This window comes from Hippoglossus hippoglossus, chromosome 9 (genome assembly GCF_009819705.1).
Source record: "Hippoglossus hippoglossus isolate fHipHip1 chromosome 9, fHipHip1.pri, whole genome shotgun sequence".
Taxonomy (NCBI): Eukaryota; Metazoa; Chordata; class Actinopteri; order Pleuronectiformes; family Pleuronectidae; genus Hippoglossus; species Hippoglossus hippoglossus.
In genome coordinates this window covers 13,169,030-13,195,542 of record NC_047159.1, presented here as the reverse complement: position 1 = coordinate 13,195,542, position 26,513 = coordinate 13,169,030, and the positions used below count along the sequence as shown (strand labels likewise).

The following is a 26,513-nucleotide window of genomic DNA, read 5'->3' as shown; positions in this document are numbered from 1 at the left end:
TGTTTTTATTCTTTTACCCTGGCGGCACTGTGCGGTGATCCTCCCTTGCTGACAAGCAGGTTGACCACATCGAGGTTGTTGTGATGTACAGCAACGTGCAGCGGAGTCAGACCGTTCTGTGAAAACAGAATGAAACCTTCATCAGCATGTGTTACATTACATCCTTCCTCCCACACATCCAAGACCGTTTTGTTTTATTTACCTTCCCTGCAGCATTAGCGTTGGCTCCTCTCTCCAGCAGCAGCTCTGCTACATCCACCTTGCCGTACTTGGAGGCCACGTGCAGCGGAGTGAAGCCTTTCTGTAGAGGCAGCAAAGGGAACACAACGTTATGGATGACTTAGGTTCTGACTTTGGAAGATATTGCTTTGGGTGTGTGGAATATGCAGAATGGAGGCCTTACCTTGGTCATCTTGGTCTGCTGAGCCTCCATGTCCAATAGGATGCGGACGGTTTGTACATGACCTTCCCGGGCAGTGATGTGTAGGGGGGTGTGTCCTGCTGTGGTGGTGGAGTTGGGATTGGCTTTGTGCTCCAGCAGCAGCTTCACTATCTCCTTGTGGCCCATCCGAGCAGCGCAATGCAGAGGGGTTTGGTCGTCCTGGAGGAGGAGGAGAGAGGACTTGAGATGCAATGTAACATAGCCTAGTGTATTAGACACCTGAAAAAAGGTCTTCTATCATCCTGCTTAAATTTTCTTAGTGTCTTCACTGTCATCTCCACTACCAGTCAAATTGAGGCTGTGTTGAAACAAAGCTCTGCCGCATAAATCTTCAGGAGAGCAAAGGTAAGTTTTCATGGCTGTGGCTCAGGAGTTAGAGAGGGTCGACCACTAACCAGAAAGGCGCTGGTTTGATCCCTGCTCCAGTCTGCTTTGGGCAAGACACCGAGCCTTTAATTGCTCCTGACGGCTGTGCGGACAGTGTGTGACTGGTGTGTAATAGAAAAATCACTGCACATAGAAGTATAAATGTATGTGTAAATAGGGGAATGCATCTTGTACCGTAAAGCACTTTGAGTGGTCAACAAGACTGACAAAGTGGCACATAAATATTGTCCATTTTCCATTTATCAAAACTAGGCTTTCAGCACATTTATGATATGTCAGTGAGGAATCTTTTGCACGTGTCCATGGATACACAGATGGTGCTGTGTGAAAGCTCTACCTTGGCCTTGGCGTCCACCGGTGCAGCATTCTGCAGTAAAAACTCTGCCACCTCATGGTGTCCTGCCCGAGATGCCATATGGAGAGGAGTCTCCACTTTCTGCTCACACACACACACAGACAAACCACACAGTCAGAGTCCACACAAACAGCAACACTACAATGTCATTTGGTCATTTGTGTGGCTCTTGGAAATTCAGATGGGAACTGACCACGTTGGAGACGCTGGGGGAAGCTCCTTTCTGCAGCAGGATCTTCACAACGTTGAGATGACCCATAAATGATGCCACGTGCAGAGGGGTCAGGCCCGACTGTTCAGAAAGAGAGCAGCATTAGAAGAATTTTAGATTTATTAAAGCACCACCACACATTGAGGTGCTTTTACTTTGAACCCTTTTTTAGATAAATGATCCTCATTCCTTTTCTTCCTCCTGATCCCTCACCTCAGTCACAGCCTCTAATGATGCAGAGTGTTTGAGCAGGAGATCCATCACACGCATGTGGTTCTTTTTACAAGCAATGTGCAGAGGAGTGAAACCATTCTGTAAAAACAAAAGGAGCAGTTATCACCACTAAGACAATAAAGAACTGTGCATTAACTGTGTGTTAACCTCAGTGTCTGTCACTGACCAGTGCCCGAGAGTTGGGTTTGGCCCCTTTGTCCAGAAGTACTTTAGCCATGCGGTGGTGGCCACAGTGTGCAGCCACATGCAGAGGAGTGAGGTGGTCCAGTGTGACGTCATCAATCTCTGCATTGTACTGCAGGAGCTGCTTGACGCAGTCCATGTGGTCGCCCTGCGCTGACATGTGGATTGGAGACAGGCCGTTCTGCAAAAAAAAAAAGGAAAGCGTGTTGACTCTCTCATCCTTGGTAAAACAGGAAGTAATTTATCTTGTAGTGAAAACAAACAACAGCCTTAACAAACCATAACTTTAACTTACAATATGTAACCTCAGTCGGTAAGGGTCTCTGAATCAAAACAATAACTAAAGACAACAATTTTTTGTCCCATAATCCTCCTGTGTAGTAGAAGGTGATGAATATTAATCGTGATCCATTACAAGTCACCAATTAAAACAGTGGAAGGAAAAAATAGCCAGCTGACTAACTGGCTAGCAATGGGTTTTTCCTCCGTATGTCTAGTTTTTTTTTAAGACACGTTAACAAAGAATTGTTAACATATTATATCTTCATTACTTAAAGAGTAAAAAAACCAGTGAAGGAGTGAATCCTTTTCTTCATGTATCTACAACAGATGGTTTACCTTGGTCTTTGCCTGGATGGGGGCCCCATGGTCCAGCAGGATCTCTATAATCCTGACATGACCGTTTCTGGCCGCACAATGCAGAGGAGTCAGCTCATCCTGGAAAGAGACGAATGTCCGTAATTAAGTTAATGATGCATCGAAGGCATTAAGTGAATCAAAGAGTTTAGGAAACAGTGGGATAGGTGTCTGCTGTACCTTGGTTTTGGCATCTATCTGCGCCCCTCTGTCCAGCAGGAGACGGACCATGATCACATTCCCCCGTCTGGCTGCAATGTGCAGAGGCGTGATTCCGTTCTGCACAGAGATGCACATGCACTTAGACACACGAGAGCAAGGACAAGAGATTCACATTCTGTCAGTTATTCTCTACCTTTGGGGTGAAGTTGACATTGGCTCCTCTGTTGAGCAGCAGTTGAGCTACATTCAGGTTTTCATAGTGTGCAGCAATGTGGAGGGGTGTGAATCCAGTCTGCAAGGACACGTCAGGGTGAGTGCACGTCACTCTCATTACCTTTGCACTTTAGAAACACAAAGACAAACCAAACAAGGACACCAAACGTGCAGCGATGGGTTCTGTTCACCCACACACCTTGCTGAGCACATCAGCATTGGGGTCGTTCTGCAGAAGCACCGCGGCCGTGCGCGTGTCATCGTTGCGTGCCGCAATGTGCAGCGCGGGGAGGCGGACCTTTCCCTTGGTGCCATAGTTGATGAGCAGGGCTACAACATTTTCATGTCCCTGCTGCAGAGCCACGGCGAGAGGAGTAAATCCATCCTGAAGCACACAGGAGAGGAGGTTAGAAGACAGGTTCACCCAGGGAGAGAAAATTGGAGAGATGTGAGGAAAGAGGCTTTTGAGCACAAAACAGAATGAGAACACAGCAAGACCGGATCAGCGAGGATGGGGTTGAGGGGTTTAGAAGATTGCTCTTCTCTCAATTCTTTGATACCTCAGTTGGAATGCTCTGATTGGCTCCGTTCTCCAGAAGAAACTTCACAACCTCTAGATGGTTTTCTTGCGCAGCCATGTAGAGTGGAGTGAAACCCTTCTGTCTCAGAAAGACACAGACACACGCACGCACACAAACAGCAGCAGAGGGGACACAAGCACAGCAAGAGAAAGATAGGAGGACGGTCACAGATCCACGCACAAGGATGAACAGAGAAAAGAAACAAACAGAAATATAGGAACAAAGACCAATGTTAACTGATGGAATTGCTTCACAGTAAAGTTGACATAGTATTGACGCATGGCCTCAGTGTGTCCTGTGAACACCGCCACGAGAGCGGCGCTCAATCTCACCTGGGACTGAGCATTGACATTGGCCCCGTAGTTAACCAGCTCTGCGACCACCTGCTCCTGCCCCGCCAGGGCCGCAATGTGCAGGGCCGTGTTCCCTTTCTGTTCAAACACAGGGATGAGCACAACCATAAATTGAAAGTATTAAAAAAAAAAAAAAGAACATGCAAACTTGATGTGTAGATAATGTATGGATGGATGAATAGAGGGCCATATTTGAGCAGGTTTTACATGCCAAGTTTCAGTGTTTCACAGATTTTGATTCTCAGACAAATTGTGCTTGGTACAAAACAGGTAGGTAGTATTTTTTTTACCTTTGTGGTCGTCTCCAGAACGATTCCATTGTGGAGTAGCTCCAGCACCATTTTGACGTGGCCTTCTTTAGAGGCCAGATGCAGCCCGTTGAGCCCATTCTGAGTGAGAGAGCAGAGCAGACCTCACACTGAAGGGTCCGAAACACACTTGGAATACAAATATTCTCTCAACTCAAAGAAACAACCACATGTATACACAAACGCATGTAGGCCATGCCAAACGAAACAACTGGGCTTGTTATCACAGCGACTGAAGAACTCACAAAACATGGCAGGCAAATACTTACACCAGGCACCAGGCATGCAGCACTCTCAGAATCAAAGTGGTCATTAGCAAAAACGACATCTACGGGGATGAAAATCAGGATGTGAACATTTTCATTTGATTAATGATGGGGAGAGGAGGAGGAGGAGGTGGAAGAGGAAGAGGAGGACGGGAGGGGGATGGCAGGCCGCTGGTCTCGTGGCTGGGAAGAATACAAGCCGTGTGGAATAGGTCTGACCTCACACAGCCTTCCTTCAGCCGCACAGGACATGTGAGGTTGGACCTTTCCCACACCACTGATATTATTCCTCTGAGTGGGGGGAGACCACAGCACACCATCACTCTACTGCAGACAGAGGAGAGAAGGAGGGAGGGGAGAGAGGGAGGAGATGGAGGAGGGGAAGGCAAAAAAATAGAACAAAAAAAAATAGAACGGAAGGTGAGTTAGTAAACCAGTGACCCGATCGGAAGAGAGAGGGAAGTTGTGAGGGTTTAGAGGAAGAGAGAAAACACAGTCAGGGGAGGAGGAGAAAAGGCAGCGTGCTGGTGAGTGAACCATGGCAGAGGTCAGACATGTGAACAGCAACACGACCGCCACAGTCAAATCCACACACCACTCTGTACACCAGCATCAGGACAAACACAAACCAGTGCTAAAGTGACGGTCTGCAACTGTTTTCATGTGATTATCATGTTGCTCTGTGTCACCAAACAAAATGTGGACAGCGATAAGTGTAGAGCAAAAGTCTGTAGACAGAAAATAATTCTACAACTATTGTTTCAGTAGTTTTTAGTTTAGCTGGTTCTATATTTTCAGATGTAAAGATGTTTGATCATTTTTTTGTCTCGAAATTAAACTGAACAAAATATTTTTGGCCTGGACTTGATGGCCACCTTATTATTAGATTTTTTTTATGATTCATTGAGAAATTCATCTAAACCTTAATGATAATGGAAATCAATAGTTGCAGCATGTGGGTATTGAACCTGTGTTTTTAATTATAAAGTAAGAACGTGGAGATATATAAAATAGTATAGCCGACATTTACTGTCCTTATGCTGCAGTGAGCCGGGGCAAAATTTGTAAAATCCAAATTCTGCTGCCATCTGGTGGTGAAATCAAAAGACTGTAGTTTGACTGACAGCAACACAAACAGTAGACTGCACCAGTTTTCACAGTTATATTTTTCTATGAACAAAAAGCCAGCTAATATTTCAATTATAGGGGCTTGAAGTGCAAAACTGTAAAACAATATGTGTGCAAATGTGTATGTGTGTTGTAGACCATCACTTTAACCCAAACACTCAATTTAATATGATGGATATCATCAAAACAATGAAACCAAGAGAATTCATCTTGCATATTCTGGAATCATACTTTATGCATGTAATTCCATTTTTAATCCATGAGGTGTCTCCCATCACATTTCCCAACAACGGCCACTGTAGAGTCACTACAAATGAATTGTGACACCATTGCATTGTGGGGTCTGTTATGAGGCTTATGAATAGACCTCAGAGAAAACCTGACAGAATCATTAGCAGCAATAATAACAAAATTTTGGGGACAGCATTAGTGAATGCAAGGGAAACCATGACTAAGTTAGATTAATGAGCTACATGAATCTCTGTCACACACAGTGTTAGGCCTTGTTTCAGTAGCCTGAAGGCGGTGGTCCTAGCCCACTGGCGCTGCCTCCTCCTGGACACTCTGGGAACAAGTGTCAGAGTAAAAGAGGCAGGATGGAGGAGACGGGGCGAAGGAGAAGATCCTGCTCCATTTAACACCTCCCCCGGAGACTATGTACACTCCACCCGTCACCTCCAGCCACTGATTAAGTCTACCTGAGCATGCTCATGTAGTACAGTGCATGACTGAGTGCACAGGCAGATGAATGGGCACAGTGGTCAACTCAGACACATCATGCACACTGGACACTCAAGGCACATTTATATAGAAATACTGTTACAACAAATGGTGATATACATGGACAGTATATGAGCAATAGAAAACTGTTATTAACTAAACCCTTAAATAAATTATATATTTGTTGTATAACTTTTCCATGTGGAACAGATGTGGAAGCGTACTTCAGGTCATTTTTCTGATTACATCTGATCACAAGAGTGTAAAATGGCTCATCATTTCACTGTAAATAAATTAACTCCTCTTTCCTTTCACACATTGCTGTTCTTTTTTTCAATAAAAAGTGGGCAGCCCAGCCGCCTCCTGAATTTTGATTTACTCAGATTGGCAGATAGTGAGAAAGAAGACTAGATCCTGGCAGGATTCAATTGTGGGCAAAAGAATACTGAATATTTCTGTTTCTATTTCCGCTATGCACGAGTACAACTGAAGATCATTTTTGCAGATAGGCAAAAAATGAATATGTGAATTAAAAAGAGTGGTTCACTGGCTGATGAGTTTTCCAGTCACAGGTTATAACTTTCCACCCATTTCACTCTGGGGAGTGTGCAGCTCTCTCACCTGATTGGCTGTATTTATATCAATGCCGTTTTTGATATGGTCCAGGGCCTTGTCCAGGTTGCCAGAACGGGCCGCTCTGAGAAAACTGTTGCCAGCATCTGCCTATAAGTGAAACGGAGAGAGGGAACGAGAGGGGGGATAAGGGGTGTAAGAGAAAGTGAGAGGCACATAAAGTAGAGGAATAGAGAGGGAAAATGGAGAGGGAGACAGAGTTAGGTTATTATTTTTCTTATTAAAAACAGCATTTTAAGACTGAAAACGTTCAGTAGCGAGCAGTTAGCCATCAGTTTTCATCTCATTTCATTCCTCCCTGGTATTTTTGGTAGGCGCAGTTTGAGAATCTGCATTTGTACCTTGAGTTTTGCATGTTGTGGGGTTTGGTGGGCACGCCAGTGATGTAGAAATAGCACTCAGAATGTAAACTGGTCTCTTGTTTCCATAAAACCTCCATAAAATTGTTCCTAGGTTTATTTGATGCTCTTTATTCAGGCAAGTGTGATAATACCGACAGTCCCTGGTGTGTCGGTCTGAATGAAAGAGAGACACAAGGTGAATGGAGAAAAGAGAGAGAGAGAGAGAGAGTTTGGTGAGTCCTGGCTCACGGGCCGGCACATGGCACATTTTTTTCCCAGCGTTCTGATAGTGTCTGAGCGCTTCATGCCTCTCACAGGCAGCCAGGAGGGGTGCTGCTGAAACAGGATCACTCATGCGGCACAAGGGGGGGAGAGAAGAGGAGGGAGAGCGGGATCTGCCGAGGGAGAACCACAGGGAGAAACTCGACTGCGGCAAACCCTGCACCTTTTAATTTCATCTGCATAATCTCCTCACTCCTCGTCTCCATCCCTGCCCTTCATCTAACCAGCTATCTCAGAATGCTGGTCAGGAAAACTCAAACACCCATCCAGTCATTCAGCGGATGCTTTTATGCACGACTGCAGACATTAATGAATGGTTTTCTGATTCAAATGAAAAACAACAAATGCTGTCATCACACACACAGACACACACACACACACGCCAAAGAAACTGCTTTTCTCAGCTTCATAACACAGAGCTTTAAGCTGTGCTGTCTATTGTGACGGGGTTGTTGGTCGTCCTTTGACAGAGAGGGAATGAAAAAGAGAGAGAAAAGATCCACATGCCGGGAGTAAAGGCATAGCAACAAATGACACAACACACACTCAGCATGACACCAGTGGCAGAGCGCCGGGCAAAGAGAGAGGTCACTTAAAAAAAAGAAGAATAAAAGTAGGAGGCAATGGCAGGATCTGAATTTTAAAAGGAAAAGTTTCCTCCAGCTGACTGAAGTAGCAAAACAACCTCTGACAGTTTTTTTCTTCGTATCTGGGATGGCTATACATTTATAAAGTGTTCCCACTTATCAGATATAGTAGAACACGGAACATCTCGTGTGCAAAGTCATAAATCCTGAGCTTTTGTGTGAGAACATTGACTCATGTGGAGCCTCGGAGTCATTGTCTCCAGTAAACGTTTGTTTTTAGCTTCTGGTCACAGACAATTGAGAAGCATGTCATTCTGCAGTATAACACAAACACACACAAACACACACACTTTAAGTTATGCACTGAATAAAGATTTGAATGACAAAACACTCTTTACAGATGGTGACTGCAACTCTTTTGATAGGTGTGTGTGTGTGTGTGTGTGTGTGTGTGTGTGTGTGTGTGTGTGTGTGTGTGTGAGTCCATATAGCATTACAAGGGGGACCCACATGAAAAAAAAAATCTATTCCATAAGATTTGTATGTTCTGCAGTAGCCTATATAAGTTGGGCTATATGCACGTAGTCAATAAAAAATATTCTATAAATACAATACATGAATAGATTTTATGTTTCATAATTGAAACATTTGACCTTTTTCACACTGTTAACTCACTTGTGTTTGTTAAAGCTAAGTAGGAATATTAAAGGGCACAAGCTATGCACACTGCAGCAGATTGTTGCATGGGATGTTTGCACACTCTGCCATGGTGAGACAAGGAAAAACCCCATCATCAAAGCAGGAGCAAATACAGCTGACGCAGAGACACCCACAACTTCACATTACATACATGCTCTCAGCATGGTGGCATGGTAACACCGCACTGACCCCGACAGAGGCCCCTCTACAGGCGTCCCACCCCCTCTGCACTCAGACCACTGCAACCTGCTGTAGTTTACAAGACGACTCTAATCCCCCAGAAAAGACTCCGGGGAGAGGTTGCTGGTTACAGCAGATTTTCTTTCTCATCATGATGAGGCGTCCCCACTCGTCAAACCTGCATGTTTTTGTGTGTGTGCATGTTTCTGTGTGTGTGTGCGCGTGCGTGTGCTTGCGTCATTAAGTATGTGTGGTGTGGTGAGATAAAGATGCAGGGGAACCACACCCTCACTAACTCAGACGTAAACAGGTACAGTGCAAACGGAACATACCAGTGGAAAAACACATACAGAGCAGTGTAGAAAAGTCCTGTGGTAACCGCTCTGCTGTGTTTTGTCGGACTCTGGTATGATTTAGATGAATGAGCCCCTCTCTGATTATTGCCATAGAGAGCAGACAAGCTTCAGGCTCTGGGGGCTGAGCATGAAACGAGCGAGCACATTAATCATACTGTTTGCAACAATGGAAACAACACAATAACCTGTTAAGCAGCTATACGGTTAATAATAGCAATATCAACACAGACTGTCCAACGATTTGCATGCAACTGTCCTCAGGGTGAGACAGCACCAGGCTCCTCATCATGATGCGCTAACAATTACCAAGTAATGTTATTCCCCTCATCTCTTCACAGAAAACCCTCTCTTCTGAACTCTCCCTCTATTTTCATCCTTATCTCAGTTTTCCTTTCCTGTTGCCTTCTTTCCCTTCTCCATCCCGTGCCTCTTACGTTTCTCTCTCTTTCCCCCCTCGCTTGTCTCCTCTGCTGGTGCTGCAGCAGAGAGAATGACGTCACCGCCTCGCTGGTGGACTGCAGTGTTTGAAAACTCAATGTGTACATACAGCGCGTGAGGAGGGACGTCTGAGATCTACGTCCCGGCCACGAGGATCCACTGCAACGTACAGCTAGACCCGAAAGATCATTATTGTCACCAGAGGGTTCGATTGCGTGTTTGTGATGACTCTGAATGAAACCAGATTGAATGTGTGTGTTTGTGTGTGTAAAGGGGGAAGCGAGTGATACTGGATTGCAGAAACCAGACTGACGATCTTAAAACAGAGTCTGTGATCGGACTGTAAAGATCCGGATTTGAGGACAAGCTGTTCTATGTCCACACTGCAGTTTGCTATCTCTCCATCTGTATGAGATATAATATGTAAAAAGGGTTAGGGTTATATATTACATATATGAGGGTTATTTACTCAAGCCTATGACTATATTCATATGGATCAAGAAGAAGCTGTTCCCCACTTGCAGCTTGAATTTAAGTAATTTTTCAAGACATGAAAGCTTTGTCCAACAGAAATCTCTGAAACGAGCAGAAAGAGAGAAAAGTTGTAATCATTTAACCACTAAGACTTATAGGATCTACTGTTTTAATGTGTCCTCACAGTCTAGACAGGTCACATCATAGTCTAAATCTGCACCAGGTCTACTTCCAATAGACGATGCAATCGAGACACAAAGCCTGGAGCTCTGCCACCGAATGTCGATGAAGGAATCTGTCAGCCAAAGACCAGGGCGGTGTTTCTGGGATATGGATCTACGTTCTGCTTCAGAGAATCTCAGTGTTTCTATTAAAATGAACACAAATCCGCAAAACACAGAATCTCTCTCTCTCTCTCTCTCTCTGACACACACACGCACATGTACACACACGTGATGTTGCAGACGCAGCACCAGGTGCAAATCATAAATACTTTAAGTGCCACCACAGCTCTTTGTGCCGCCAACACAAAAGGTGAAAGTAAGGTGCGTATACGTGTGTTCAGCATGTCACAAATCCTGCTTGACTTGCAAAAATGTCCTGAACTTTAAATAACAGTAAATGAGAAAATGCACAACCCTCTGCCTGCTGTTTTTCTCTCCTAAACCTTATGTACTAATGTGTTTGAACTAAACGGCGTGATTTGACGGTTTATAGACATTTTAGGGGAACACCTAACAACGGATATGGAAATTTCCTGCAGAGTGCTTAAACAGCTATTTCATCACCCATTTCTGCTGACTTGCATTTTCTCTGGAAATTGATTTTCTGCTTCTCTGTCCTTTTCTTTCCTTAGGCCTCCATCACCGCATTCATCTCTGCGGCTGTTTGAAGAGGTAGAGCGGGCTGGGGCTGTTGCCGGATACGGAGATCTAGTAAGTGTAGAGTCGGTCCGACTGAGACCCCGTGGGACTGCTCAACCCTGGACACATTTACAGGAAGCGAGCGAGCGAGGCCACTGGGATGAAACTGTTACATTCCCCCTACTAAACACTATCTGTATGTAAATCTGTCTGTCCATCCCACCATTAGTCCGTCTGCCTCTATTCCCTGTATGAAGCATCCTATTTTTACTATTTACTTTCTCACACTCCCGGCCTCCCCCCCTCTGTATCCCACTGTTTGTCCCTGCCATACTCATTGTCTCTTTATATCTGGCCCTGCTGCAGCCTCGGCGCCTGTAGATGAGATTGTCATGGTTACTGTGATCTCTTGTGGGGATGACAAAGAGGGTGAAAGCCATAAGGTGGCGATAGTTTGAAACCTATGGAGCATGGGACCAACAAATTGTAAACATGCTGTTTTACTGCACAACAGTATAGTCATACAGAATAAAAGCATTTGTGGGGTCATAGAGAATAAATAAGAATATAACTTCTGTCAAAATAATGGACTGCTCTTAAATCTGTAAAACTTAATGTCTAGCTCTGAACTAAGTAAGTTTTACACACACACGAGGAAAGCAACTAACATTTTGAGATCTTGTACTTTGCTTAAATGCTTCTTTATCACATTTTAAAGACATCAGATCTATTCATTTGACTGCTATAAAGGCTCACTACTTTTTCAGTTTATGAATTTACCTATATAACATTCAATTTGTTCATAAAATACTGTCTATTATAAATGTCATCACTTAACAGTAAAACTAAAAGTAGTTGAAATTAGTGCCACCTACCCCGTTAAAGCATTAGTGAATGTAAAACAGGGCTGATACTGACAATCACTCTGACCATCTCATTAAGAATTTTAAGATACTGGAGTAAAACTTTAAATTAAATACCAAGACTTGGTTTCAAGACACTTCCCGTTCTTCTGAGTCATGAAAATACTGATGGAACTAAAAAAGGGAACTAAAAAAAACTATAAAATGCTATAAAATGCAAGAAATTAAGAGTTTGGAATAAAGTTTTCTGACAGTATTGTAAATTGACTGTAGTACATCCGCACACTGCTTCACTATAAACACGACAGAGACATTTCTACGAGTTGCATCGACACTAAAACCTCAAACAAACGGCGTCTTCCATCACCTCAGGTAAACTCCCGTTGACAAAAAAATTTGCTCATGTTCAAATCCACGTAGCGGGGCCTTGTGATCTCGTGCCCTGTGCTGCCATTACCTCGGCTGGTTCAGTAGATTAAGAAGTCTATAGTCTTTGGTGAAGCCACGCTGAAAAGCATCTCATTAATTGACCCGCTAATCAGTTTACTGACCTCTGGTTTACTTACCACAGCTAATCCTGGTTGACATGGTACAATCTGAACGTCAAACAGTGGAATGAATAAAGTCAAAAACAAGATTAAGGAGGAAAACAGAACATGATACACACCCACACCAACACGCACAAAACCCTAATCTTGGACGTGCACACATCACAACTTTCAGAGATACTCTCAAAGAAATTGAGCTCCCTCCCTGTGGGAGACGACGACTGAAGAGTTCGATCAAGTTTCTGTTTGCGTCTGTACACTATGGCTCGCTTTGTGTTTTTAATGCTCAGTCAATTTTTTGTGTTTTTTTAAATAGTACGTTAGTCTGCAATAAGAAAGTGACACATCACTTTCGTATTAAGCAGGACCAATGTCTGTGTCCATGACCTGCATCTCTTTTTTCCTGTCTTTCATTTATCTTTGCCAGTGTCAATCTGAGAAATGACGGTAAATTCAGAACAAATAGTCTCTAAAACAGTGGACGTGAAGGGACGAAAAACAAGAGTACTACTTGGTAAACAGATGGCAAACAGAGAGACACACTGAATAAGAAAAAAAGAGAAATATCAATACATTCATGTACGAGAGAGAAATCAAGTGATGGAAGTCTTGGTTCATCACTGTCTGATGTGGTAGAGACAGGAAGCACTTGCAGGTGCTTTACATCAGAAAAAAATGCAACCATGGATTTTTTTTTAGACTTTAACAAAAACAAAAAAAGACATCAACACAACAAGAGTGATGGAGAAGCTGATTGGTAGAGAAAGGTATATGAAAAGAGAGAGAGAGAAAGTGAAAAGGGAAAGAATGAGAGTGTAGATGGAGGAAGGTGAAGAGGAGACGGACAGCAGGAGAACAGCAGAGTTTGTGGTACTCACTCCAAAAGTGACGGTCTTGACTGGCATGCCTGTCGGCCCTCCACTCTCTCTTTCTTACGTTTTCTGTTTCTCTCAAACACACAGCTGTCTTTTCTGTTGCCCCCTGCGAGTGCTGCATGCGGGACCGGGCACGCAGACCCCCCGTCCAACGTAAACACCAACACACACATGCACACACGCCCAGACACACACACTTGAGTAAGCATGGTGGGTGGAGAGACCGGGGAGGGTGGGGGTGGAGGGGCCCATGGGTTTATCTCTGGAGGAATGCTGTCTGTATCTAAAGACACACATTTCACACACAGCCAAAAACAAATGGGTGCCCCACACTCGCACCACAGGTTCCCTGCCAACATCCTGGTTACTTTTTTCCGTTTTCCCTGGTCCTTAGTCGCCTTCTACCTCAAAGTCCTTTTATTTTTCCCTCCTCCATCTCCATCTTTCTTTCCTTCCATTCTCCACCACACTCTCCACCTCATCTGTCCTCTTCACGTTTTGTTACACCCCAACACTCTGTGTCACCCCAACTTTATCCCTCCTTTCTCCCGTCCCTTCTTCCCCCACTTGTCACACCCGTCTCTGCGTCCCCTGTATGTTTTGTGACACTCACACAATCATTTTTTTCTTCACGGACCAGGCAATACCAGAATAACCCGGAGTTACTGTGGAGAATGGGTTTGTTTTTTTTGAGTGGGTCTGTTTCGGTCTGTGAGGTGACTTACAGTGACAAAGCGCCTGGTGGAGGGGGTGGGGGCGGGTGGGGGTGCTGCCACTGCCCCGTGACAATGGGCCAGACACGCAGGGCGGGGGGAGAACGGAGGGGCCAGCCTCTGAAAAGGCCCTGCCTCTTTTAATAAAGCGTCCGTCATTCCCCGGTTGAAAAGGCCTCCTTTTCTCTACCTCTCCCCTCCTCTCTCCCTCTCCTGGCTAAATGCTGGGAAAAGCACATCGATGCCAAAACCATGCAGAGAGATAAATGCTCGTTGGGGAGGGGGAGGAGGGGAGGTGTGTGGAAAGGAGGCTACGCACTACTTAGTGCCATTGGACCGTGACCTGGGCAAAAACATCACGTGGGACATCTCTCCTGTCCACAGCATTGAGTTTGGACAGTGATGAGAGCTCCGCTGCCAAAGAATGTGAGGCATGGGTTTACAGGCACTAATGTCCATGAAGACATGACAAATTATCCCGCGGTCCTCTGTGGTGAGGGACTGCATGTCTTCCCCTGTGACATGAACCTCCTCTGGCTCAGCCTTCTTCTCGACTCCTCTGAGGAGACCTTATCAGGTCCCAAATGATAAGACCTTCTTAAGGTGTGGCACAATCGAGTGAGCGATGATGGAGGTTTTCTCTGGAGGTCTGACTAAAAGTCCTCCTCCAATCAAAAATGTGTTACTTCACCGCGATGATGCCAATGTACAGATGGGCTCTAAAATGTTGTTTTCACATCCATCTGTAAAAGGAGGGAGATTTCCCCAAGGTTTCTCTATGCTCACCTTGAATCTGAGTTTAAATTGTGTTTGCACAGGCATGAGTGTGCGACAACAACTATTTGGGGACTGGTCTTCACTGCAAATCAGTTTTGTAGTGAAAGACATCTTGGCTGGGTAGGGATATGTGTCAAGAGTCAAGTGCACATTAGCACATTGAAGAGGTTTATTCTTGTTGTATTCCCTGTGTTCAGACTCTTTATTCAGTTTGTCTGAGGCTAAGATAAGTGTTTGGCAAATGTACTAAAGAAGATACTTGACTTGTCTGAACTCAGCACAGAAACACAATTTGTAGATAGATTAAGCATGAAATTGATACTAATAGACTTTGGAATAAACTCTTTTGATCAACTTAAAGTGCCAACGACCAAACTAACTTCAGACACTGGAATCCATTGTTGTACAGAACATGGACTGTGTATTATGTTAGTTTGTTAGGAAGGGATCTTTTTAAGGTGAGTGTAGACAGGAGGGATGATTATAACAAGCAAGAAGTGCAAACACAAAACTAACCTTTAAACTTTTGAGATTATTCTTTTTCTATATTCCTAAATTTATGATTTTTCATGGCGAGAGGAGTAGATGACGTTCTAAGACATTTTTAGGCGACTAATTGCACATTTTTAAGGTAAAAATATCAAGCATAACATATCTTTCACAGAAAAACATGTGTATAAACCATTATAGGTCAGTGAACTGATATCTATTGGCATGAAGAAAGAAACCAGGGTTGCATATGATGCAGACTGGCTGCTCACAGCATCATCCCAGCACCTCAGCTGTAGCTCGGTGCCAGCATGGAGTCTAATATATTCTCTTGAATAGACGGGAGTCTCACTGTCATTCTGTGGCCCAGTGTTGTTTCAAGTCATTATAAAGTGCAGGCCACACTCCTGTCTTTTTGTAACAGGGTTGATTTAGTTTTGGTACAGACGTGCCCTCTGCACCCGGTGTCGAGCCCCTCTTGTTGGCAGGATAAAGGGCTCCAGCTTTCCACGTGTGCCGCTTGTGGCGGTTTATTGCCCATGTCCTGACGGTGGTGGTGGCGGGGGGGAGGGATCGACATAAACACTGACAGTCTGTCGGCTGTCTTTCTTCAACCTGTCACATTCTTTGTCCTCCTCTGGCCTCTATTCTCTTTGCCTCTAACACGCTCACATGATGCCTAACACTGCACAGATGAGGCAGTTATAAATTTAAGGTTTAAGCATCAAAAATCAAAGGGACATCTGGGTGGCACAGATGAAAATCACTCGTCCAACACCTGCACCTCAGAGTGTGCAGCAGGTCTGAGCTCAGGCTGCAATATTTCATGCCGTGTTTGACGCTTCAGGAAACCAATATAACAAAGTTCCTGGCTGAGATAATGACGCAGGTTGGTCAGTTCATCACTCTTCAGTGATGGAAAAGTTAAGGGAGGAATGCATGAACCTTATTGTGCCATTCATCCTGCTGGTTAACATCCTCACTGCCAGGTGAAGAGAAGTGGCTAAGGACATGTGAATGGCAGGAATGCAATATTCTACACACTCTCCAAGGCAACAGAGGGAATGAGAAACAGGCAGAGCAGGGAACATAACGCACATGGAACTGGATTTGATTCATTTGGACAAAAAGGGGGAAAATGTCCAGTGTATTGTGTAAACAGACGTGTTAACAACTCATTTAAAGATGCAGGTTCATAAAGCAGAAAACCGGTGTAGGATTATTAACTTTAAAACTAAATATTCTGTACAATATTCCTAGTTTTGAATTCAAATGTGTTAATGTTTCTAAATGTGAGATTGGCCAAATGGCCATCTAGTGGCTGTGTGATACTCTGCAGTTTTAGCCTGCAGCAGCTGCCAAGGGAAGTATGGGCTGGGCCGGACTGATTACTGCAGCCCTGGCACAAAACTCCCTCTCTCTCTCTCTCTCTCTCTCTCTCTCTCTCACACACACACAAACACACACACACAAACACACACACGCATACACACACTCACGTCTGGTCCCTGAACAGTCAGAGGCATAGTTTTAAAAGCAGCCGGTGTTAAAACACACCCACACGCACAGATGCATGCATGTGAACAGTCAGAGGTACAGTTTTTCAAGCTGCTGGTGGAAAAACTGCATTCACTTTGCATACAGTTTACATATCACACGTCAGAGAACTGCTTCTCAGCCACTTACAGTATATCATCATACATACGGTATATTAAGCAGCGTCAACAAAAGCACATGCGCCTCAGCGTGACAAAGGCAGACTGACCTGTGGGAGACAAAAACAGGGTGTTAGAAATGCTCGGACGAGGGAGAAGCGCTGAAAAGATGAAGGCAATAGAGGAGAATGACAGCGGCAATATGTCTGTGCAGGGTCAGGCTCCCATTCATCTTCATAAGTGGGAGAGGTAGAGATGGGGAAACACAGAGTGAAGATGTGCAAGATTGGAGGAGAGAAAGCATCGCTCTATCGTATTTGTATGCCTGAACACAGACTTTAAAACAAAGGCTCGGACCAACTGGGCTTGAATCAACGTCAGACAGGATCCGAGCAGCCAGACCATAATTCAATCAGTCTGGTTAATATACGCGGAGCTGAAGTTTTCAGACTCCATTCAGACTTAATTTACTGTCCTCAAACTATGAGTTTCAACCTGCCACTGACTGCATGACTCCGTTAACCTGGACAGATATTCTACTAGAAGTTACTCAAGACTCTCAACTGTACTTTTTCCTTTGAGGAATCATCTCTATGACATCTGACACTTTTGGGTCTCTATCAATATTGTTGATGTATCCAGCTTTAAAATAAAGATGAGGTTAAAACCCCTCACTCAAAACGTTGAAACAATTGATATGAATGTATCAGTGATCAGTAATCAAATCAGTCTGTAATATCAGCCTATAGCTTATGTATTGGTTCGACTCTGGTGCCAACACCTCAATGTGATATCCAATCAGACGACACCCGTCATCTGTGAGGGGAAAAAATATCTCAGAGTCTAACTAAACAAGAACTTCAAGGTATATTTAGTGACAAAGTTGCATGTTGCAGCTAAATACCCCTCATATCACCCTCCCCTTCCAAACATGAAAGAGAACCTGTGGTAGCCTTCAGTTGTCACAAAAACTCAAAAGGTGTTTGTCCAGTCAGGGCTACTGTAAAAAAAATAAAATAAACATGGCGGCCTCCGTAGAGAGGACCAGCTCTTAATGTAAATATAAAGTATATAAATATAAAGGCCCCATTCTATGGTAGAGAAAACAACCATTTGTACAATTTAGGTTATTACACACTAGTGAACACATCACTAGGATTATTTTATATTCAATTTCGGCCAATAGATCTTTTCACCTAAATCTTACACACTGGACCTTTAATGTTGGACCCATCGTCACCCACAGTCCTTTGCCTTTCTGCATCACATTGTTTACAGTGCAGCTGCTTTTGAGTCTGTCAGCTAACAGTGTGTTCATTTCTATAGTGACAGTGGTATTTCCAAACATTGGTGTGGACGTCACCAGCCTCATTTCTCACCATGGACAAGGGAGATAAACAAGCTGGGGAGGAACAGATGAAAGAGAAGATGGATGGAAAGAGCAGGAGGTGCATGGCTCAGCGGAGAGAGAAGGGTGGACGTTCTGGGCGCAGAGGTGAATGATAATAAATACATGGGAGCTTTATGGGTGTGTGTGTGCCACAGTGGGTGTGTGTGTGTGTGTGTGTGTGTGTGTGTGTGTGTGTGTGTGTGTGTGTGCGGCATCTTCTTCCCCAGTCTTGTCGACAGTATGATGGCAGCTTCATCGGCACAGTTTAGCTGAGTCAGATTCTGATCTCTCTCTCTCACACACAAGCACACTATCACAATGTTATCTGCAGCAAAGAGGCAGCCATTCAGACTACGGTGTACGGAAACCAGTTAATTAACAAATACATATTTGATGTGTCTACCATGCTGCTCTCCACTTGAACAGTTACTATTTGTTGCCTTGGGGGCCAGATGCAGAGCTGCCTGCTGAATCTGAGATTGACACGTTAATAAATACTGAATATATGCAATTAAGTGATCAATCAGGGCGAGGGAAGTCAAAAGCAAGATGATAAAACTGACGCCAAATAATCAACTGCCTCTATTCCAGTGCTGCCTTGCACAGACCCACAGATTCAAACACACGCTCACAAATGCACACTCACGTACGCATCAACACGCACACATCCCATCATCTACAGTGCAATACATGCAGATGCATAACACACACTCACTCATGGTCAACACACTGATATGCAGCTCACAGCAGCCTTCCATATGCAGGCATTCAGTCGAGGCAGCGGTATACTCAAACTGAACGAGCAAGTCCGACCATGTGGCTGAGTTAATGTTTGAAGTTTGCTGTTTAGGACACATGATGCTGCTGTGAGACGCTGGTCGTCAAAGAGAGGCAGGGGGCTAAGATATGAATGTTTCTGTTAGACACTGGAAATTGCAATCAAAGATTTAATTATACATTGTTGACAAAGTCCTGCTTTTATATCATCTAAACAATGTTTTCTTTAACAGAGACCTATTTTTGTCCCACTAACACTATCTACTCATAAGCCCTGGTTGCGATGCATCATACACTGTATATAAAGATGGGCGACATGGGACTGACAAAAAGTAAAGCCTAATTATCTTGATCATCCACTAGGGGCTAGCTGCAGAATAGTACATAGAAATAAACCCTTCTCCTCCGTGTTAGTGGATGGGACTTGGGCCAAACTAAATAGTCCAATCACAGCGTACATATCCGGGAGATTCTGGCTTTACTTCTGGACTGTGGGAGGAAGTGGAGACACATTGTCCATCTTTATATACAGTATATGGGCTATATACACCTTACAATTACTCTATATCAATAGCTTGTTCATAGCCACACCACAATCCACCAGTATTAACCAACATAAACCTTTTGTTTGAGGTTCAATGGTGTTCGACTGTTAGACAATAAAATACTATGATGCTTTGGAAGTTTTTGTTCAAACATGAGAAAACTGGACACGACATTTAAAATAATAAAGTAAAAACATAGTTCATACTAGTGTTGGCAGGTTATCATGGAGAGCTAAATGTAAATGTAAACCCTTAACACGTTCTTTTTTTAAAGTGCTAAATGTAAATCCTTCTTAAATCCTATAATCTATTTAAAACATAAAAATGTCACAGTGTCGCAGGTGCAGGGAGCAAAGATACTTCATGTTCCTGTTCTGGTCTGTGCTGAACATGAAGGTTTTACTTGAGAATGTTTTTCACACAGATTCTCAGTCTGTTCCACAAAGCAGATTCGTCCTGGTCATTGTTAGAGTTTCTTTTAGACGCTTCTGTCTCGATCCACCTCGCCAGTCAGTCGGGTCTTCATCACTGCTAATGCAGACGGTGTGGGAGCAGGAATGTGGAGAATATTCTAGAGAATTTGGATCTGGGCGCATCTACTTTACACACCTGACCAACCTGCAGCTTTCAGACTTTCCGACCAGCACTTCTTTTGGAGTATACATTCACCTTTGTCATGCACTCTGCGCATTCACCTTCAACACATGCACATGCACGCATGCATTCACAGTTTCGGTCAGTTTCTCTCTCGCTCTCTTTTTGTCAAATAATCACACAAAAACTGATAACTAAAATGCAATGGAAGTGAAAAAACAAATGGTGCTGTTGGAAGATTAATCAATGTAAAGCGGTCATGTTATCTGGTTTAGAAGTTTATAATGTCGGTAAACTAACATAAGTCATGAATGACCTGAAGTCAAAGCTGAGTTAAATGAAAATTGAAATAATATTAGAAATGTGAAATAAAATTATGAGTAAGGTGAAGAAAAAAGAAGGTATAACCTGATACTAGGAAAGTGAGAAAGTCTGGACATGGCTTCCATTAATCCTGAGCTAGCAGCTCCACACTGACTGGAGGGTTCAATGCATCGTCACGTGGATTTGTGACAATACAAATACTTTTTATTTTCTAATCTCTAACCTAAAGTCAGTTGATTGGATGTTGCTGTTGAGTTTGACCTTGTAATATCTGTACGACGTTTGTTCATGTGACAAAAGCCGCACAATTTCACATGTACTTGAAGTTGGAGGTATAAATAAACATTTCATTGAACTTGGCGTAACTATATTCACTCAGTTTTTCATCCCCTGCGACTTCTTGAGTTTGACATTTGCAACTTTAATGACTACTTATTTAGAAGTAAACCCAGCAAAGTGAGAAAGTGCTGTACTCAGTGGGTGTGGTCTACATTTATAAAGCCATTTAGGTTTTAGTTACTTTGGATGGCTCCATTGAAAGTGTTCTTTGTAGGCCATATTGTTCCCTTGAGGCATCTCTCTTTTGCAAAAAGCCAGAAAACATCAGTTTCTTGTGGGTCAGCAAGACGAGGAGAATCCTGCTCTCCCGTCTCCCTCCTAAACTTGGTATCTGGCCAACTGAGACATTATTACACGACTTTTGCGGTGTTGAACAATGGCAGCGAAGCCCCCTTCAACCTCTAATCTGAATTCTGTGAAGCTGGTATCAATAACCCTGGGACAAAAATGAGAGTTACAATATCTGAATACGCCGTGGCCTTTCACATGTAAATTAAACTCTGCCCCCCTAGCCGAAACAAATTACAGCCAACTGCTGGTGGCTGGACATGAATGGGCTTCCTAATGTAGTCTGCATCTACAGTGGGCCGGGGAGCAGCTGGGGCAGACAAACTGAGACGGGGGAGAATTTATGTGACAGTGCAGAGTGTGACAGTTTGTTTTTTTTTCATATTGAGACTGCCACGCAGCCGTACTGTGACGAATGGGGCTTGGCTCCCACAGCATCTGTCTCCGAGGACTCACTGAGGGGTAATTAGAGCTATGGGATGATAAGGGATATTCACCAGGCCCACTGACTATTAATGGTGGCAAAGGGGACGGAGCCTTTACACAGACCTCTGACATCTCACAATTCTGTTACAGGAGGGGGTGGGGTAGGATGGGGCGCTTGATGAAGCGTTTGATTTTTGTGTAAATTAAAATCAGCCCTCGGGGAGAGAGTCGTGGTTTGTGTGACCAGTTTAAGAGCTGGTGAGAGTTTCAATGGCTAAGATGCTGAGTGGACAATCTGCATGATACTAAATGCTTGAGGACTAAACCCCGTTCCCAAAGCTGAGAACAATAAAACTAAGCTGGAGGGAACTTATGGCGTATTACAACTTAGGTTTTTATTTATACAGCTTTAGTTGATATTCATTCATTGGTTGCTAAGATCTCTTAACTCCATCTTTCTCAAACCAGATTCAAGTGTATAACAAAACAGGTTGTAAACAAACTTCCTGGTCAGTCACCAAAACAAAGGCTGTTGGAAGAATCATTACCTAAAGTGTCTGTTAAAAACATAATTGTTTACAATAGATTATACATTTATGGTTTAAAAATTCAGAACACAAACATTTGTTGACTAGTTATTGCTCACATTTAGTTTTCACTCGTCACTAGCTTTACAGGTATAATCTTGGAAATGAAAGTTAATGGGGGATATTTTCTGTGGTTGAGCACTAGAACAAAGTGGAGTTTAAGCTTCACCAGTGGCACTGCACGCGGCTTTGTTTATTAATCCAAGCATACAGCCAACTTCCAACTGGTTCCCCCCCGATTTATGGTAAATGCTTTAGTTGTGAGTTGTAAATACAGTTTTGCTGTTTAGCGGCACTACGAGCACTGTAATCTATGGCTTTACTTCCGTTTTAAAGAAAGGGTTGGTAATCCCTGAAAAACTAGCAAGGGCAGGCTACACTTTTGAAACTCTAATCGATTCATCCCACCTCCTCCCATCGGCCCTGTCGTCGAAGCTAGGCCCCCAAAACATGTGAATGTGCACTGCCTGGCAACTGCTAGAAGACGCCTTTTACCTTGACTAGTTAACTTCTGGCTAGCGTCTTAGCTATAGTGATGTATGCCCCTCTGACGTTAGAATACCCTTGTCCTGCAAGGGCCAGAGACACCAGATATTTATTTTTTCTATACAACCATTTATTGATGGCTATCAGTATGTGAAGAGGATTTCAACAGATAAGATAAACAAGTGTTTCAGATACAACCCGCCAACCCCATCTTTAAGATGTTTAGATTATCAGGCTACTCTGTTAGCTTGTTTACAAACTGTCTGATCATTTGACCTTTCATGTTTGTTGGCTTTGTGTACCTAGTTTTTTTCAATTTTGCTGCATTCTCAGATTTAAATAACGTAGAGAGTACAACGTTTTCTGTTAGACTAGTTAAAATGAAAACCTTATAATGAACTGTTAGACGGCAGCACTGGGGCAGTGCATGATAAGGTTGAGAGGGATTAGGATTCAGTGTCAGTCTCTAGTAAACGCTAGTTAGAGAAGCAGACACCCTGTTGTCGGATCTGGATTATACTGCTGTTGTTTTCCACTGCTGTGTTGGCTCAGGGCCAGTGAGGGGGATCGGGCTCTTCAGGACGATCTATCACTGCACCACTTTTCCCCCCTCTGTCTCTGGACACATGCAAAGTGTGCGTCTCTGCTCCCGCCCAGCGATCGCCATATTTCCTTCCTAAAATGACACAGGATCACCTTACTCTATCTACGACCTTCTTGCTGACCTCCATGGACGTTTCCTAGACTGGTTCTGCAGTTATAACAGGATTATGTTTAAATTCCTGACTAATAAAGAAATTAAAATATCTTTCATCCATTCATCCAAAAGGGAAAAGAAAATTCAGAACAAAAGAATACAATTGCCCAATGCACACAGCGTCATGAGCATCACTGAGGGAAAGACGGTCCTCCATATTGTTGTGTGTGGCCAATGGCGGTTTACGTACTTATCCACTTGCCTTCTATGTGTTCTATTCATTTAGTGTTCAACCCATCTTTTTAAAGTCATGTGTTCTTTTCCTCTTTGAAATATTTTACCAGAGGTTAACCCAATGATGCTCCGGAGTGATTGGGAGCAATATGGAGATCGGGAGAGTAGGTTGAGGAATTTAACATGAGCGCAAAGGGAGAGCTAGGATCTGAGGGGAGGATATCATCAGGGGCTCGGGTCGTCTGGAATAAGTTTCCCAGCAGCTGTATTGCAGCTTAGATGATCTCCCCTCCATCGAGCAACACTGGATTCAAGATCATCTGTTAGATAGAGGTGCAATAAAACCTTTGGCAAACGTATCCCAGACTGTTTCAACTGATAACACCAGAGGAAACACAGGCACAGAACAAGACAAACACTGACATACACGGCAAATACACAAAACGGCCACAATACACAACACTGCACACTTCAAAAGGGTCGGGCAAAGACGAGGCAGAACCACAACATGTAGAGCACTCCACAGGAAATCCACACACAAACAGACTGAAGCACAGACACAACACAGACGGACACTTAAATCATATTTTGTGGTAAAGCCATGCAAGGACGGAGAGAGAGCATGCACACAAACACACCGATAATATAGAGGTCCCACCAGAACCAATCCAACACACACACACACACACTTCTCACACAGTTTCACTTTCAATCACTTTCTCAAACACTCACACACCTTGATTTTGTCCTAAACACGAACACAGTGGTACACGTGACACAAGCATATTCTATAAATCTGAAGAACCCACAGGAAAAATACTTGTACAACTACTATTAGTATTGTATATTATCACTACTATGAACCTGTGTTGCAAGAAATACTTGGTGAAGCAGGAAAAACGCAAACGTACTTGAAACTTGAAACTCGCGTCTATGGAAATTACATCAAAGCTATATTTTGCCCGTGGACTCTTGCCGTGTAATATGCTGCTTGTCAACATTAAGTTCAGAGAAAATCACAGACACCGATATAGATGTGAATATAGATACAGATACACACTCATGTCATATAGAAATGTGTGGTACGCAAAACAAAAAATAATCCACCAAATGAAGAAATTAAAATCAGCACGTTAGTACGATACATCGAGCAGGGACAGGAACAAAGAAAAAGCTCCAGCCTGATCCCACGACACCTGACTGAGTCAGCTCACAGCACAACAGCAACACTAGAAAGTCAAAGGAACCAGAACTACGATACCATAAGCAACACACAACGAAAACAAGAGAGATAAAGATAAAAAACAACAACAGCAGAGCAACAACAGTAACACAAACTGTAAGTGACAGGTACAGGATGGTCATAAATACATAAGATATATATATATATACATATAGATATATAGAAATAGGAAAAGCCAGATATACGTGTTGCAGATATTTACTTCATCATCAAAGTGCCATACTCCTTGGCCATCCGGCATCTCAGAGCTCACACTACTGTCCTGATCGATTAGCCAGCGATGCACGGCGTGGGCCTAAAAGGACATACGACATAAAGACAGAGCCCGGTTAATCGCAACAGTGAGAGACAGAGGGATGGAGAGACAGCACAGAGAGAGAGAGAGAAAGAGCGTGAGGAGTGGTGGGGCAGGAAAGAAAGAGGACAAACAGAAAACAATGGCAAGGAAATGAGAAGGTTCAAAGAGGAACAGGGTACACATTATTTTAGAGAAATAGGTAGAAAACAAGGTGGAAGAGGGAAGGAGAGGAGGAAGAGGAGCCATCCCATCCCACCCTGTCCCGTCCCACCCTGCTTTAACAACCCCCTCCCTCCCTCCTTCCCACCCTCCCCGAGAAATAAACTCTCTCTCTGCAGGAAACGGGTCGGGTTAGGATGAGTGGCATGAGTGTGGGAGCAATGGTGGGGCATGAGACACGAGAGCATCACGCATACAGTGGGGATCGCCGGGCGGCGCCACACTGATGGTGATGGAGGAAGATCTGTTGGAGGTGTGGATGGTTTGTGGCTCACGGATGAATCAGCCGTGTCTCTGTGGAGAGCCGCGACCTAGTGGATGGAGTCCTTCATGTCGCGTCGGTGCGAGTGGCATCCGGACACACTGTGTAGTGTACTTACCCACAACTGAAATGTGCAAACCACATGTGTGCAGTACAATACACACGACACAATCACATCTTTAAGTCAATAACACAGACAGAAGAAAAACATACAGCGAGGCCACATCTGACCTCTGACAGGGAGAAATTGAGAACCGATGTATGTGCTTCTGTATTCAGAAGAGTTTCATTGCAAAGAAACGTAGCAATTTTCCTCATAACATATACAGTGTACAGATGGACAGTGATGAATATACAAAAGGCACGAAAGGCAGCAGGACTTGTTGGAACAATAAAAAAAGGACAACAAAAGTCTGTGAGCACCAGAAAATAACCAGTGTACACGTATTTTTTCCCCAGATCAGCGAATCACAGACAACACAACACACAGATGTCACCCTCCAGACAGATACACAGACAGACAGACAGACAGACAGGCAGATCAAGTCTGCTTCGACTCCCCCAGCTGAGATTCAGATAAAATATATACACAGCAGCCAACTCTGGTCCCAGTCATCCTGAACACACACGAGTGTGCATACACACACACAACCATCTGTTACTCTTTGACTGTTGTTGTGTCAGCACCGAAAAACGACCAAACACAGCTCCTTTTCGTGACACTCGCTGCCCCGCTGCGGCAGAAATACGTGTCAGAATTTGCACAGGGGTAAAAAATAAAAAAAATCACAGCATCACAGGATTAATTACCCTGTCATGGCCACGACTGCACTATTTACTATTACTTTACGC

General features: G+C 43.8%; 1 protein-coding gene across 11 annotated transcripts in view; it reads right to left on the bottom strand.

The window, feature by feature from the left end:
• The window catches only part of ank1a (ankyrin 1, erythrocytic a), a 98,456-nt gene that overhangs the window by 28,062 nt on the left and 43,881 nt on the right, over positions 1-26,513 (bottom strand). For 4 of the 11 annotated variants that reach the window (XM_034596860.1, XM_034596861.1, XM_034596863.1 and 1 more), the window contains exons 2-17: positions 25,085-25,177; positions 6,801-6,902; positions 4,048-4,146; positions 3,737-3,835; positions 3,384-3,482; positions 3,023-3,208; positions 2,804-2,902; positions 2,629-2,727; positions 2,431-2,529; positions 1,796-1,993; positions 1,609-1,707; positions 1,378-1,476; positions 1,167-1,265; positions 404-601; positions 203-301; positions 18-116 (exon numbers count right to left, since the gene is read on the bottom strand). In XM_034596860.1, coding sequence (XP_034452751.1) covers positions 18-116; positions 203-301; positions 404-601; positions 1,167-1,265; positions 1,378-1,476; positions 1,609-1,707; positions 1,796-1,993; positions 2,431-2,529; positions 2,629-2,727; positions 2,804-2,902; positions 3,023-3,208; positions 3,384-3,482; positions 3,737-3,835; positions 4,048-4,146; positions 6,801-6,902; positions 25,085-25,177 — 1,866 coding nt within the window. Of the gene's footprint in view, positions 1-17; positions 117-202; positions 302-403; positions 602-1,166; positions 1,266-1,377; positions 1,477-1,608; positions 1,708-1,795; positions 1,994-2,430; positions 2,530-2,628; positions 2,728-2,803; positions 2,903-3,022; positions 3,209-3,383; positions 3,483-3,736; positions 3,836-4,047; positions 4,147-4,334; positions 4,394-6,800; positions 6,903-12,461; positions 12,574-13,321; positions 13,715-25,084; positions 25,178-26,513 lie in introns of those variants that run through there. The other 7 variants (XM_034596867.1, XM_034596862.1, XM_034596872.1 and 4 more) reach the window with 5 other exon arrangements.